Here is a 16,628-nt window from a genome sequence, read left to right as displayed (position 1 = left end):
TGAGAGGAATTTTCATGAACTTTGTTTTACCGAGCATCTTAATAATGGAAAGATACAGGAGTGGGGAATCAAAACTTGGGGATAATACACCAAAACCTAGAATATAAAGTCAAGTTCTAAATGGTCTCATCTAAAAGGAACAATCTGAAAGCACTTTCTGTATATCAAATAAACAAAATACCATAACAAATTATTCTGGGTTCCCAGATTTGCTTGCTTTGTTACTCTCCCTTACTTACAATTACAGTAGCAACCCAGGAACAGAGCTGACACTTGCCACTATCTTATGGTGTCATATCATTTCCACACTTGAAGTCTCCTAAAAAGATCCAGAAAAACTGAAAAAGGGAAAATAGAGTTCAGGAAAATACATTAGGAAAGTGAATGAATAAAAGTTGAATACAACAGAGTAAAACAGATGACACTAATTATTTCTCTGTTGTTTTCATTTTATATTTCAAACACATTTTCAGGCTTCATGTGTTTTGAGTTAAACGTTAGCACAATGTCAATACACCACAATCACCACCATCACCACCAACAACAAAAACTACTTAGGATGGCCAAGAAGCAATGTAATCTATTAAGATGCAATAAAAATAATTTAAGAGAAAGATCAACAAAATAATAACCTATCATAGGCATACACTTTCTGCGTTGTTCAATTAAAATGATAATAAATTAATTACACAGATGCTCACCAAAAGGAACCAATTCTAAACATATACTCAGCATCCAATCCTGGTAAGGGTCATTTGAGTGACAGTAATAAAAAACAGGAGAAGTAGCATATGGCCTCAAGAAGCTGGAAGAAGAGAGTCAAGAGAGGCCCTGGAGGCTCAGGCTGGGTCTTAGAGCAGCCCTGGGCTTTGGCAGTCACCAAGGATGGCTTTGCAGGTATAGAAACTGGATTTCCTGAGAGCTGAAGAGGTTTTCCACAACAGATTCTAAACAAAGTTACAAGAAATTGAAATACAAATTTAGTAATATACATTGAGAAATATATTTATAATAATAACCCATATCATTCATTTCCTAGGACAATCTCCTAATTTTAAAATTACAATTAGAATAAAGACAGATATTCTTAAAGAAAATTTTAATCAAGCTGGATAACTGGTTGTCTCTGTATTCTAGATCTATTTCTACTTCATAAAACATCTTGGCTACCCTAACTCAAACTATCATTTCTCTCCTGTTTTTTAGAAGAATTTTCTAGACTTTATGAAAACCAATAAATTTCTGAAGACCAAGAGATGATTCATTTGAGAATGTTACAGATTTATATATCTAGTTATTATTTCCTAAAGACATAGCCTTGTTCCCTTGAAGGGGTATAACAAAATCTTACCTCTGAGATGAGATACAGGAAACCCCTTTGTCCTACCAGCAAAGCATTTAGAAGCCATCTCTGGTGGGGTTTTTTTCCTGCAGATGGTTAATCTCACCTACATATGTAATGACTTTCAGAAATTTTAACCTAAAGTGATGTCTATCTTGATTTTACCTTCAAATTATCAGGGTTTCTTATTATAATTTGCAATGTACTTAAAGAGGTATGACCTTTTCATATAGGGAAAAAAATAATTACTGATTTCTATCTCCTTAAATTAAATACCTGGAACAAATCATATATAAACAAAAATAATAAACATAGTATAGACAGAGATCACACCAGAAATAATAGCTGTCTAGTTCAGTACCACATTTCAAGGGGTACCTTCAGTAACACTAGGTATAGTTCTATGCTTCACTTCATTCATTCCTTTTTTTATGAACATTTTTTATTTAAATTCAGTTAATTAACATATATTATTGGTTTCAGAGGTACAGGCCTGTGATTCATCAGTCTTATATAATACCCGGTGCTCATTACAACACATGCCCTCCTTAACGTCCATCACCCAGTTACCCCATCCCACCACCCCCTTCCCCTCCAGCAAACCTCAGTTTGTTTCCTATGATTAAGAGTCCCTCATGGTTTCTCTCCCTCTCTGGTTTTGTCTTGTTCTATTTTTTCTTCTCTTCCCCTATGATCCTCTGTTTTGTTTCTTAAATTCCACATATGAGTGAAATCACTTCATTCATTCTTAAAGAATCATTTCCTTTCCTCATCTGTATGCCAGAGCTGTTCAAGGTGCGGAGAATACAACAATGAAAAAAGCTAACACTGTACTTTGGTGTGTATACAGCTAACAATGTAGCTGCAACTACAGACAAGCCAGTGGACAATAACAACAGTGTGACATTTGTTAATATGGCAGAGAATACAGGTTGTTACAGGGGCCATATACATTTCCAGAAGTTCCGGACAATTTATTTCTTTCAAGGAAAGACACCATCACCACTATAAGTATCATCACTACGACCATCATTATCCTATACTAGCCACAATTTATTGCACCCATGTTATATTCCCAGTTCTATATTGGGTGCTATAGTACATCATCCTTTATCTTGACTACAACTCTGCAAAACAGGTAAAATTTTACTTCTGAAAAAGGAAGAAAAAATCAGCTGTGATAGATAGATGTCAGCTCATAACTGTCTAGGAACTGACATATAGGTCACAGTCTTCCCTACTGAATATGAAAAATGTCACAGTATACCAATATCAGACAAAGTCTGTGACCATGACTACTCCATAATCATGTCTGAGCACAGACATAAACAAGAACATTGTGCAAACACAAAAGCTTCCATGCACATGGTGAGAAATGAGGCCTCATGCCAATAGGAAGCATCAACTAGCCACCAATGTGAGATATCATGAAGGCATATCCACCAGCCTCAATCAGCAACTGCAGCAGCCCAACATCTTGACTGTGACCTCATGAGTCCCCAAACCAGATCCACTCAGTTAATCTGCTCCCCGAATTCCTGGCCCACAGAAACTGTGTGAGATTGTATAGTTTTAAGTCACTTATTATGCAGCAATAGATAATATAAAACAGTAATATAATTGTGTGTCAATATGCATGTACTTTTCCAGTTAAAAGAATTATGAGGTAGGTCATACAATTAAATATTCATTAATGCTATATTTTCCTTTAATTCTTTGAGATTATTCCTAGGAGTATACTTTCTTCTAGTTCTTTGAATATAGTTACAAAACCACTTAAATCCAACACCTGAGCCCAACAGGATCAGCTCCTATTAACTCATTTTTCCTCCTGGGTCACACTGGTCTTTAATTCTGTGAACATAGCTACTTAAATCCAACATTGGGGCTCACTTGGAATCAGTTTTCTAAGTATGAATCACACTTTCTGTTTCTTTGCACACCTAGTAGTTTTGGATTTAAAAAACAGAATTGCAGATAATTTGTTGTAGTGAATCCATTTTGTCTTTTTAAGGGTTCTGTTGTAGTTGAAATTAACTCGTCTGGACTCAAACCGTGAAATCTATCTCCCATCAGTGTGAAGCGCTGATGTCTCTGCTCAATCACCAATTTACTAGCCTGCTCCTGAGGGTATCCTTGAACCTGTGCAGTTCAGCTGTCAGACAAGGACTTGGGGTAGATTTTATAGTCAAATTGCAGGGCTCGCCCTCTCCATGGTTACCTTTGTTTCCAGGATTCCCTTGCTCTACAAGCCTTGAATTCTTTCCTTAAATACATGAATTCAATCAGGCTCCTGATTTTTGCCACCCAAGCTGTGTACACTCTGGAGAACCTGCTCTGTCAAAGGTGCAGTAAATCTGCAAATGTCGCCAGAAGCTCTCTCTCAAAGGTTCACTATCCCCCTAGTTTTGCCAGCAATTTTGCTGGACTCTTCATGTGGCCACACACGTAACCTCTAAACTCAGAAGTCATACAGGACAGAGCTTATATTTTAGATCTCAGCCCTTTCTGTGGCTGTCCTGCTTCTAGAACATACCCCTTAAATTTCCATCTGCTCTATCCCTGAACTTTGCCATTACTACCATGATCTGGTAAGGATGCAGCTTTCCACTGCCAGATCTAGCAGGGCTTGGGGCACAAAAGAAAGCAAGGAAGCCATTAACTCCCAGTTCTTACCCAATCATAGAAACCTCCTATAGTAAACTCTTACCACCTACCTTTGGTCATCTTACATACCCTTCCAGTAGTTGTTTTTTGCCTTTTTTTTTTTTTTAACAATCTGGCCACTGTTTATCATTATTATCTGCTAAAGAAACTATCTGACCTCTTCAAGTTGCTATTACATGAAGTAATTTTATTAGCCTCATATCTTGTCTTCCTGCTTCCAGCCTCCCCTTCTGAAAGCTTCTTCTCCACATAGAAGCCAGAGCCATACCTTTAAAACATAAATCACGTATCACACCCCCACAAAATCCTTAAAGTGCATTCCATTTAGCTCAGAGTAAAGGCCAAGCCTTCATAGGCCCTCCAAAGTCCTATATAAAGTTGCGCCAGACCACCACTCAAACCTTATTTCTTAGCAGTCTCACCTGGACCATTCTCCTGTGCTTCCAACACACCCAACACTGCAGCTTGCGCTTCACTTGGCCTAAAACACTCTTCCCCCACTTAGTTGCATGACTGGCTCCCCTCACTTTCTCCAAGTTTCTGTTCAAATTTTTTTGTCTTGCTAGAGAAGATTTCCCTGGTCACCCAATCTAAAACAGCATTTCTCTCTACCACACATCCATCATCTTCACTTCCCCTTCCCTGCTTTGTTTTTCCTTATTGTATTTACTGCCACTCGATCTCACTTATTTATGTACGTATAAATACACACACACACATATGGTTTACTATATATCTACTCTCACTTAAACATAAGCTCTATGTGGCAGGAATTTTGTTGCAACCAGTATCATAATTGTAGGGCCTGGTAGAAGGTGCTCAATAAACATGAGTCAAATAAATGAATGAGTTAAGTGTTGTTATCTGTTAGGCATTATTGTATTAAACTCATGTTATCTTCATAGTACCCCGTTAATAGGCGCTATAATTATCCCTATTATAGATAAGGAATCAAAGCACAAAGAGTTGAAGTCCAAGTTAACAAAACTAACAAGAAGTGGAGCCAGGATCTGAACCCTCACAGTCTTGTCTGCAAAGCACATTGCGTTAGTGTGCCCTAGGTATCATAACAAAACATCAGACTGGGTGGCTTCAACCACAGAAATTTATTTTCTCAGAGTTCTGGAAGCTGGAGAATAGAGATGATGGCAGAGTTAGTTCCTGGTGAAACTTCTATCCTTGGCTTGCAGATGGCTGCCTTCTCACTGTGTCCTCACACAGTTTTTCTCTATGTGTGCCCTCCTGATGTCTCTTCCTTTTCCTGTTGGATTAGGGCTCCACCCTTACTGACCTCATTTAATCCTTAACTGCCTCCTTAAAGGCCCTATTTCCAAATCCAGTCACAATGGGGGGTTAAGATTCTAACGCATGAATTTGGAGGTGGGGCCAATTCAATCCATAAACTTGTAATTTATGCCCATAAAATATCGTTATTTTCAACATCTTTCCTTTTTATTTTAGAGAAATAAGTTTTTTTCTCTAGGTTTTTTTAGACGGACAGTGGAGAAGAAACTTTCAGGATGCTGACCAGGCCATAACATCACCTGGGAAGTGAAATCTACTAACAGCTACGCTGAGGATCTACAGAAACAACTTGGTCTCATAAAACACCAAATGATTGGGCCAAACATCTGCTAGTGTACTTTCGCATACTGTGCATTAACTCAGTGCAGCTCTGGGAATTATGTTTATTTGCAACTCCTCATACAGAATCAGCAGAAAACCATACTTCTTGTGAGTCCCTGATGGAAATCCATTCCAGTCTCCTTGGTGCTCCTCAAACACACTGTGCACGCTCTCACCTGAGGCTATTGCACTTCCTGTTCTGTCTGTAACACTTCCCCTCCAAATAGTTTCATGACTCATTTTTCTCCTTATCTGGGTTTCTTTTCTAGTTATCTACATGAATCCTCGCTGGAACAACCTATTTAAAATTGCATGGGGTGCCTGAGTGGCTCAGTCCTTAAGTGTCTGCCTTTGGCTCAGGGCGTGATCCCAGGATTCTGGGATCGAACCCCTCATCGGGCTCCTTGGCTGGGAGCCTGCTTCTTCCTCTCCCACTCCCCCTGCTTGTGTTCCCTCTCTCACTGGGTGTCTCTTTCTCTATCAAATAAATAAATAAAATCTTAAAATAAAATAAAATTGCAAACATACTTTCCTCCTGCACTTCCCCTATCTATTCTTCTCTTCTCTACTTGATTTTTCTGTAGCATTTAACAAACAAAAAAGTCTCTTCCCTCCAGAATGCAAGCGAGTTGAAGGTAGGGGTTGTTGTTTGTTTTATTTGCTGCTACTTCTCTAGCTCCTAGGAGAGTGCTCTTTACACACAGCAGACACTTAGTGAATGTTTGCTGAATGAATGAACAAACTTCCCCAAGTTATAGAGCTAGAAAGTGGTAGAACTGGAATTTGAACCACATCTGAACAAAAGCCTAAAAATTTAACTGCTAAATTACACTGTACATAGCAACCATGTGATGTAAGCTTTAATAAGATACAAAATAAGAGCAAAAACTGCTCTTCTCTGACACAAACAACAGACCTCATACAGTGACAGAGAAAAATGCCAATCTTTGATATTCGCATGAACAAAAATCAGTATTCCTTACAAGCATGAATTATAAAAATTCATTCTTTCTAATACTAAAGGCAGTTGACCATTTGTGAAATTGAATATTTTGTATAAAAGTTTGCAGAGCCATAAACTTTTCAAAAGTAAACAATGTAGTCTAGACTCCATTGTTGGATAAATAAAAAACTGGTGATAAGGTTTCCCAAAAGATGGCAGTACTTTATTCCTAGCCCAGAAGAATGAATACGTGGTATAATTCATTCATTCATTCACCAGATATTATTAACCATTTATACTGACCAAGCATTGTACTAGGGATACAGCATTGAACAAAACAATTCTTACATTTTTAAAGGGGAAACAATAAAAACAAAGCAAAAAATAAGGAATGTGTTCATGTCATTAAAAACGTTGATTGTGTAATAAACGGCCTCTGTAATTCACTCCTAAATAATTCAGAGTAAATTTTTAACACAGTGGCAAAAACCTCAGATGACCCAGGTTGGAAACTCCATTGCTGTGACCCTGGCAAACTGCAAACTTCAAGTTGCAATTTCACAAATAGCAGAAAACAGAACCCATCTTGCAAGCCTGATATATCTTTAATGTTAAATGTTGAAAAAGAAAATATGCAAGAAAATACTTCACACACTGCAGGGTGCATAAAAAATATCAAATAATATTATTATTATTAGCACAAGTAAACAATTTAATTCTTCCCTTGTGTGAAACCCCATATGAAAGTCTTGGACTTCATATTTAATTGCAGTTTCCTTTCATTTTTGGGAAGCTACCATGAGTCATTCATTCATTCATTTATTCAACAAATGTACACTGAGCCAGATATTTTTATTAGGTGTTAGAAATACACAGGTTTAGAGGATAGACACAGTCTCCAAGCTGCCATGTTACCAGAAGTACTGGGTATTATGAAAGCAAACTGATGTCCAACTTTTCAACAAGAAACAGTAACTTTAAATAAACCAGTATTTACCAACTCCTATAACAGGAGGCCCCTCTAGTGGTACTTTGCATTTTGGAGAATGCTCAGTGAATAAAGTTTACTACCAAGGGCAAGGTTGGGAATGCCTAGAAGCAAAATAGGAGAAATCCCAGAAGGCTTATGGTGTCCTCTCATCATTCTACTTCTAAAATGGACTCACCTTAGCAGAATCTAAGTTTCTCGAGGGCAAGAAACCCCAAGAGCCTACAAAAATTCACGGCACATAGCAGATACATTGTAAGTTTCAAGTTAACTAGTCCATATTCCAGTTCTTCACTACTACCATTCTAATCCCTGATACAATCACCTTTCTTGTACTACTGAAAGCCTTCTAACCGGCCTCAGTTGTTGCTACATTAGTCTGTTCCTCAAATAACCAAATAACTATTAAAATTATTTTTTTCAAATGTAAGTGACATAAAGTTCTTCCAAAGGTTTCCCATCACACTGATCACATCTGCCATCTCCCGGTGCCTGGCTCTCGCCACTCATACGTTCCTCCTGAACCCTCAATCAGCCCGGCTATTCGGTGCCTCCGCGGTTCCCAGAGCCTGAAATCCTTTCCTGTGGCTCACGGCAGGCTGGCGCCTTCTCATGCTTCTGACCACCTAAATTAAAGCAGCCTCCTCACACAATCGCTATTACATTTAACTTTTTTTAATTTTTTCTTGGCCATTATCAGTATTTGAAATTATCTTGGTGTGTTTCATTAAGTATTGATTTATATTCTGCCGTTTCCATGCGGAATCTCTAAGCATTGTGCCGCTCGTTTCTTTCCAGTCAAGAAATTGTCGAATTACTCGAAGAAACGCCCCTGAGCGATTTCCTGTTCTCTTTAAATTAGGTAAACCCCACGGAGACCCAAGGACGATAGAGATAATCCGGAAGAACGTCGCGGGCCCACCCAGCCACGAACCTGACCCCACTTCCGCTGCCCCCAAGCCAGCCTCTGCCCGCCCTACAGCACACCTGTTTCCGCTCTTCCTACGCTAGGGAGACGCTCGGCTAGGCGGGACCCTCTCTCCGCTCCCTGCCCGCCCCGCCCACCTGCCATTTACCTGATCGCTTCTCGGCTTCCACCAGGAGGCGCGCCTCCGACGGTCGGGCCTCCGCCTCCGCCACTGACTTTCTCAGTACACCCAGCACGGTCTCCGGGGGCAAGTCGACCAGTTGGTCCCACACCGACTCCGTGTAGAAGTCCACCGTATGTGCATTGGAAATGGAGAGGGCTTTCCTCAGGAACTGCAGCAGCTCCTGCAACTTGGCACGCAACGTGAACAGGTCCTGGGTCACCGGGAGCGCGAAAGAAGCCGCCATGACGCTCACCCTCCAGGGCTGTAGGTGGCGCAAACGTAGCCGCAAGGCGAGGACCCGGTCGCAAGTAACACAGACCGGATGAATAGAACTCCGATCTGGACTCTAGTTGGGTGATTGATTGCATTTGTCTCATGACGTATTTTAACAGCGTCCGTTGCGTTTTTCTGGCAACTTGGTTGGTGTGCCATGGCGCCCGTGAGGCCGATAGCCGGATGGTCGGCAGGGGATTTGGAATCGCGTAGCCAAGGAGTTTCTTCCGTCGGATTCAAGAATAACGTGAAGCAGAGGAAGTGGCGACCTAATCATCCTCACGCCTTCGTGGGGAGCCTTCGCGAGGGTATGTGAGAAGACAGCCTTTTACAAATCTTTAGGCCTGCGAAATCTTGGGATAGGCTACCCGCTGAAGCAGGGAAGAAGGATTTAGGAACCAGACCCGGCCCCCCTTGGAGCAGAGGAACCCATTCTTAAACCCTGAAGCCGTGGGGCTCCCAGAACTGTGACTGGGAAGATCAGTCAGTGTTGCTAACTGTAACTCTTTAAGCGTCTCACCCGACTTAACCCCATTCTTGATCAGAATTTTCTCTACAGTTTTCTTGTGACACCGTAAGCAGAGCATCTGTGGGTCCCAAACTTCCCAGTCTTTTCTCACTGATCTTCCTTTGCTTCAGCTTTAGTTTGTGTTTTTATTTGTCTTGCTGTCAGCAGGTTTCCTCAAATTCCATTTGGAATGTATAAGTTTTAAATTAAGTTCCGCTTTCTCATAACTGCTAGCTGTACAGAAAATCATACAGCATCTCTCTTGTAGGAATTACTTTAGAAAATAAGTCATATAGTGTTTCTCTAAGGTAAAGTAATTTATGTGAGCGTTTTTTTTTAAGTATTGAAAACCCAGATTAACTGTTTTAGATGAATTAAAAAATTTGTTTTGATTTTGGCTACAGTAAATTAAAGTCGTGCAACACTAGCCATTTTCTCCTCTGGGATTATCACTGAGCATGCATGACTGATGTTATCCAGTATCCAGGTCTTTTTGCAAAGGACCAACATACTATTCATTTCATTCCCTTAAACTTGTTTTCTTGAAATGATTTTTTAGAGCAAATCAGTGTAATTCCAGCTTCTGAATGTGATGATGTAAAAAGTTTTCCATTTTAACAGCTACTTTTTTCATGCAGTTTATTTTCTGAGAAAGTAACTTATGACTGATATTCTTCAATAGGACAAGGGTTTGCATTCCGAAGAAAACTGAAGATTCAGCAAAATTACAGGAAATTGCTGTGGAGGGAAAAGAAGGCTCAAACCTTACAGGAATCCCAGTTCACAGATCGATACCCTGAGCATCTGAAACATCTTTATTTAGCTGAAGAGAAAAGACTCAGGAAGCCACTTAGGAAAGTTGAACAGCCTTTGTCAAAAGAACTAGCTGATCAGCCTTTGCCAAAGGAACAATGTGACATCGACCAAGCTTTGTCAGAAGAACATTGTAGTTTTGAGCAACCTCAGTCAGCAGAACAATGTAGTATAAGAATAAAGTATGTATTATCTTCTTTTCAAATCCTTTATTTTAAAAAATGTTTTAAAATTTTATTTATTTATTTTAGAAAGTGAGGAGGGGCAGAGGGAATGGGAGAGAGAATCACAAGCAGACTCCCTGCTGAGTGCAGAGCCCAAAATTGGGCTCAGTCTCAAGACCATGGGATCATGACTTGAGTTTAAATCAAGAGTCAGATGCTTAACCAACTCAAATCCTTTATTGTAGATATAAGTAGTGTTTAATGAAAGAGATTATAGGACAGCTTATGGAATTGCAATTTTTCTTATTTAAGGTATTATAGAAATCACAGTGGATTATGTGAAAATATTTTCAGGGAAGCTTCCTTTTAGCCTAAATGACTCTGTTAGGCTAGTTTAGGTTAATGGAAGAAGTAATGAAATTGGAATGAAAAGATCTGGGTTTTGGATTTCAGCCTCTTGAGTATATTTAACTTTTTTGGACCGTGGTTAACTCCTGTTATTAATACATGCTTAAAAAAAATAACTTTTAAGAGGTATTACAGTGTAGTGGTTAATATCAGACTCTGGAGCTAGACACATATTGGTGCCTGGTGTTTTCTTCTCTGAAATGGAAGTGGTAATAATAAGTATGTAATTCAGGGCTGCCGTGTTGTACAATTCTAGAATGGATTATTCATATAGACCCCATGGTATATCTGACCCATCTCATGATGTTGGGAAGTGAGTTCACTTACATAAGGTGCTTAAAAAGGTGTATGGTATGTAGGAAGTGCTTCATGGATGTTAACTGCTGCTGTTAATACTATTCTGGATTTTTTTTCCAGAGGACATAGACTTGGTCACAATTGAAAAACAAATGGCACAACTGTATAGTACTCCAGTTTTATAAGAGCTAATTTATAAAGCTTTCTCTATACATCTCTCAAGTTAAGAAACTATTGAAACCTAAACCAACAGAAAATCCAGTTGTTACTTGGGACAGTGACTTTGGAGAGATTTTAATAGATAACCCTTACTAAGATTTTGACCTTGCATCCTTGTGGCGTCTGAAGCCATGGTCATGGATATGACTGTCCAAAGAATGGAGACCAAGAAGAGAGAAACACTTGGAGAAAAGCCTGGAGCAAGGAAGAAAAAAATGATCAGGAGAAAAAAATGTTAATAGAACTAAGGGAGTGAAATTTTCAAAAGTAGTGAATGGCCAATTAAATGAGACTGAATAGTGCCCATTGACTCAATCTTCATATTTCGTGAGAAGGTCATCACTGTTTTGGCATGAACTGTTTCATTTTAGAGAGCAAACACCAGATTGAAAAGAGTTAAGGAATGAATGTGAAGGAAAAAAAAAGGAGGGTGAAGTGATTATTGTAGTCTATTCACTATTCTTTCTAAGTACTTGGCTATGAAAGGACAAAGAAAAGACTGATAGAAGGGTGCATAGAGTCTAGTGATGAGTAATTTATGCATTTGTTAAGCAGCTGCTGAAATATGTTTTATTGTGGTTGTGAGTTGGTGTAGTGAAAAATTGAGACTGGGAAAAGAAAGATTAATTACTAAATCAGATAGCTTGAGGAAATGGATGGAATCTGACTCTGTCTGGAGACATCAGAGAGGTGAGAAGTACTTCCAAGATAGAACAGTTTTAAATGGGGACTACCTTCAAGGTGTGGTCATCCAAGACTGAGTAGATGAATTAGAGATGATCAAAGCACTTTGGGATTAAAGTTCATGTCATCCATAACTTCTATCACATCCTTCAATGTAATACCTTTTTCAGTCTGTCATTTCTGCCATTGTGCTGGTTTCCTGTTTGTTTGTTAACATTTTAGGACCTTTCAAAGCTTTCTTTATTGTCCCTGGTTGAAATATTTCTCCAAGAGTCTCCATTTACCACTTTTTAATGATATCTTGAAAGCTGTAACTCTATTTTTAGCATGTTATTTGGACATTTTACTAATAAGATTCTGTCCTCTTTCTGCCAACCAGTCTTCCTTGCTCTATTAATTTGCATCAGCATCATAATTTTGGTTAGGTCACTTTTAATCCTTTGACTTACATATCTTTATCTTAAAAACTCTATTACTATTATTTCAAGGAAAAATAAAAAGAAAACATCAAATCAAAAAGCACAGGAAGAATATGAACAAGTACAGGCTGAGCGTGCTGCTAAGAAACAAGTAAGATCTTTTAAAATTCTTAGATCCTTTTTTAAAATTTATTCTAAATGTAGATGTGTGTAAAGCTGTGTTTCTTAATATGTGCATATCGTATGTCCTCGGTAAATAGTTGCTGAATAAATGAATAGTTTGAGCAGAGCTGGAGAATTTCAACAGTCAAATTCCTTGATGGTTTATATTATCTTTGAGAAGAGATACTAGTTGGTCAAAAATAGGATTTTAAAGACACTGCTCATGGGTTATGAACATATGGGACATTTTTCAAGAGTATGGTCCAAGAAGTTGCACTTGTAACAAGTGCCTCAAAAAATTCTTAGTATAATAAAATTTGAGACCTACTGATCTAAGAAAAGTGTAGATGATTATCATAATTTTACATTGAAGTAAGTAAAAACCAGAGGGAGGCATTAGAATAAAATATTTCTTTTCTCTAGAGTTGTTCTTGCCTATTTAAAAGCTTCCTAGATTAACTTAGCAAAAAATTACCACTTTTTATTATTCAGAAACCCAAAATTACATGTCTTTTTCAAATGAGTACAATAAAATAATCCACAGCTTCAACATAATTTTGTTTATTCTGTCGTTTTTATTTTTTGTATTGAAGGAGTATTGGTCTGTCACTTTAAAAAGGATAGCACATCAGTCAAAAACTACTTTAAAGATGGCACTGACATAATTTATGTCTAAGCTTTAGAATTTGTATAAGAAATCTGGAAGTTTAACATCTAAAATTCTCTATGCTTAAACTGGTAGGGTGAAGCAGAAACATTTCTCTAAGTACTAGACATTTGTTTCATAGCTTTCTACATTTTACTCTTTTCTAAGCAACGATCTGATATTTGCCACCTTTGTAAATAGTATAAATATAGTAATAGGTAAGGTAAGGACCATTATACTATAAAACATTTAGTATCCTTTTTAAATTTTCGTTATAAATACTAGGGCTTTGTAGTCATGAAAATTGACAGTTTCTTAGAATTTACAGATATCGAATGTCAGTATAAAAGCTAATACCCAACCACAAGAAATCAAAGAAGCACCCATAATAGATGGTAAGACTGTTTAATTTTTTTTTTTTACTTTGTTTGGAGAAACTCCGTAGAGGTAAACTAGACCGTATATTACCTACATTCGCAAATAAGTTCCAGATCTTTTGTGCTTATTAAAATAAATGAAGTACTGTTCATAAAGAGTGCTAATCAGGCTTTGAATTCACAAAATCTAGATATGAGACTTGGCTCTACCAGGTATTTGGGATTTGGGGCAAGTCACTTTCAGTATCATTGAGAATCAGCTTCTCATCTGTTAGATGAAGATAAAAGCCTAGCATGAAAGTTTCACAAGAATGGAATATGCTCTGATGGGAAAGCACTAAGATAATTATGTTATCATGCAAGTACAAGCTGTGTCATTTGGGGGCTGTATATGTTACCAGGGAAATTGCGAAACTGTGTACATACTGCATTATTTAAGAACTTTCATTTAAGTTTTGCATTTAATTTAGTAAAATGTTCTGCATTTCAAGTATTGCTTTTCAGGTTTACATATAAATTTAAATTATTTTTCTTATGCTCAAATGAATTTGCGTCTTTATCTTAGCAAATCAGATGAGTGTGATAATTCTTAATCAAAATCGTAATGCCTAGCAGTGTTTTGCCTAGTGTATAGTCAGTAAATATTTCTTGAATTAAAGCTGTCAGATGGCAAATTAAAAAGAATACCAGATATTCTGGAAGTGAAGATTTTTGTATTATATGGAGTAGGTAATCTCTAAAGTCTCTTCTAACTCTAGCAGATCTAATTAAATGATGAAATCTTACATAAATATGCCTTCTTTCCTCTGTGCTCTAATTTTAGTTGTACCCAAAGAATTAAAAATTTGTAATAAGTTTACATTATTCTATGTTATAGCATGCATTGTAGTGTAAAGGCAAAGAGGGTACACTACTATGGTGACAGGTAACCCCTCCCATTTTGCAAAATATAAGACAAGGCTAAAGGATTTGCATGGTGATAGGTATTTCAACACAATTACTGAAATAAGTCTGTTGTTTTTTACTAATGGAAATTACGTATGTTAATAATTTTAGGAATTTGAGAAGAGAAAACAAGAGAGAGAAGAAGCTCAAAGGCTCTATAAAAAGAAGAAAATGGAAACATTCAAAATATTGAGCAAAAAGACTAAAAAAGGCCAACCAAACTTGAATTTACAAATGGAGTATCTTCTTAAAAAAATACAAGAAAAAAATTAAATCAGACATGTAGGGTTAAAATATCTGCCCTGAGTTCTTTTGTATATGTACTGTACCTCCTAACAGTTAACTAAAATTGTTAAAATAAAATAGATTGGAAAGCTGTACTAAATATAAAATGTCCAAATATTTTTATTCTTCTGAAAGAAAATTTTTTATGTACGCTCTACATAGTATGATTTGTTTCTTATTTATTTGCCTTTGAAGGAAGGTGGCCCAAAGAACTGAAAGAACTTTCTATTTGAACATGTTTAAGCATGTAATATTTTTGTACCATATGAAATTCAGATGAGTAAAATGTTTTGAAAATAACGGAGAATGGCTTTCAATGGATCATTTCAATGAAATGTTTACATTTAGTACTCAGCTGTTACAGTTTTAAATTCAGAAGCCTGAGAGCTGGATGGGTGCTGAAGCTACCTTGTACCCCCACCATATTACCCCATGGTCTTCATAAAGTAGAGTTTGGTATAAGAATTTCGTTTGGTATTTACAGACATTCTCCCAAGTGGAAGCACATAGCTTGTTGGTGTCAAATCTTGAATGATGATGGAAACTGAGCAGTGTCTCAGCAAGAATTAAGCTCTTCAGATTCTGTGGGACCCTATCATGGAAGAATGTTGTCACTGGACATTAGCAGTGCTGTCTCCCTTGGTACCTTTGTGAGCTGAGGGAGAAGACAGGAATATTGCTTTCAGTCTCCTTGCAATCACTACAAAATGAAAAGGGCTTGCTTATCATCATTAAAAACAAAAGGACCATACAATAATAATTGTAAAACATTGTAAAGTTTTATAAATGGTAGCAGATGCAGCCTGCTACTGCGTTAAGGTTTTAGGGAGCCCTGGCGCTCTACTGATCACTTTGCACTTAAAAGTACAATAGACAAAAAATGAATCATGGAATATTACATCAAAAACTAAGGATATACTGTATGGTGACTAACATAATAAAAAGTTATTTTAAAAAAAATAAAATAAAATCCAGAAACTATAAAAAAAAAAAGTACAATAGGAGGTGCTGAGGAAACAACTTACTAAAGAAGAGGAATTCTTTATTATGTAGAAAAACATGCTTAGGAATTTGCAATACATTATGTTGCCTTTAAAACGAGCCAACTCAAAAGCCTAAATGTGGCCACATCAGTAAAAAGAATACATTGTGAAACAGTAAAATTTTTTAATTAATTGCTATATAGCTGTGTTTTTCTTTTACTGCTAGACATTTTATCAGGATAAGTCAAGGGAGACACTTTATCAGGATAGGATAAGACAAGAGAAGAGATCTAGTCCTTTTGAGAGGTGAGTAAAAATTAGTTGAGTTCATTTTAAAAATGTTGAGCAGCTACTGTATGTGCAAGGTCTATGTTAAGGAATTAGTCTTACAAAAGAACTTCCTCCAAGCAACTTAACCAATAAATGCCAAGTAATAACATCATAGGACAAAAGTAATCTGTTACGATCAGGTACAAAAAAAAAAAAAAATAGACTTCATTGCACTCAGGAATCACACAGAACTTCTTGCAAGGGTCCTATTTCCAAGATTTAGATAGCATCGATGGGCTCAGTAACATGTTTTTTTAACAAACCACTCATGATTCTGTGGTGGATGGTCCTCAGGACACATTTTGCAAAGCACTGGACAAGGTCCTCAGTTTTCTGAGACATTTCATGTTTTTGTAGACATTAAGGATAACTTCATGGTTGGGGAAAAGCCTTTAAGGTTGAGAAGTGAAGACGGCATGAGGAAAAGACAAAGGGAAGAAAGCCTGGGGTGTGTTTAA

General features: G+C 37.4%; 2 protein-coding genes across 7 annotated transcripts in view; one reads left to right on the top strand and one right to left on the bottom strand.

Moving 5' to 3' along the window:
* The window catches only part of METTL25 (methyltransferase like 25), a 153,701-nt gene extending 144,749 nt beyond the window's left edge, over nt 1–8,952 (bottom strand). For 4 of the 6 annotated variants that reach the window (XM_019800442.2, XM_034644455.1, XM_034644456.1 and 1 more), the window contains exon 1: nt 8,643–8,952. In XM_019800442.2, the coding sequence (XP_019656001.1) occupies nt 8,643–8,901 (259 nt within the window). In that variant the 5' untranslated portion in view covers nt 8,902–8,952. The remainder of the gene's footprint in view (nt 1–8,642) is intronic. The other 2 variants (XM_034644454.1, XM_019800443.2) reach the window with 1 other exon arrangement.
* Nucleotides 8,949–15,157, top strand: CCDC59 (coiled-coil domain containing 59). Its single transcript, XM_002919983.4, has 4 exons — nt 8,949–9,238; nt 10,121–10,433; nt 12,512–12,593; nt 14,684–15,157. Exons 1-4 carry the CDS (start codon nt 9,088–9,090, stop codon nt 14,843–14,845), a joined length of 708 nt encoding a protein of 235 aa, XP_002920029.1. The 5' UTR covers nt 8,949–9,087; the 3' UTR covers nt 14,846–15,157.
* Nucleotides 15,158–16,628: the final 1,471 nt, after the last annotated feature.

Source organism: Ailuropoda melanoleuca, chromosome 15 (genome assembly GCF_002007445.2).
Source record: "Ailuropoda melanoleuca isolate Jingjing chromosome 15, ASM200744v2, whole genome shotgun sequence".
Lineage (NCBI taxonomy): Eukaryota > Metazoa > Chordata > Mammalia > Carnivora > Ursidae > Ailuropoda > Ailuropoda melanoleuca.
The sequence above is the reverse complement of the archived record's forward strand: the minus strand, read 5'-3'. Positions and strand labels throughout refer to the sequence as shown.

Coding starts and splice junctions, on each gene's coding strand:
- CCDC59 (XM_002919983.4), top strand. CDS start 9,088: ATGGCGCCCGTGAGGCCGATAGCCGGATGGTCGGCAGGGGATTTGGAA. Junction 9,239..10,120: donor CGTGGGGAGCCTTCGCGAGG/GTATGTGAGAAG, acceptor ATTCTTCAATAG/GACAAGGGTTTGCATTCCGA. Junction 12,594..14,683: donor AGCGTGCTGCTAAGAAACAA/GTAAGATCTTTT, acceptor TAATAATTTTAG/GAATTTGAGAAGAGAAAACA.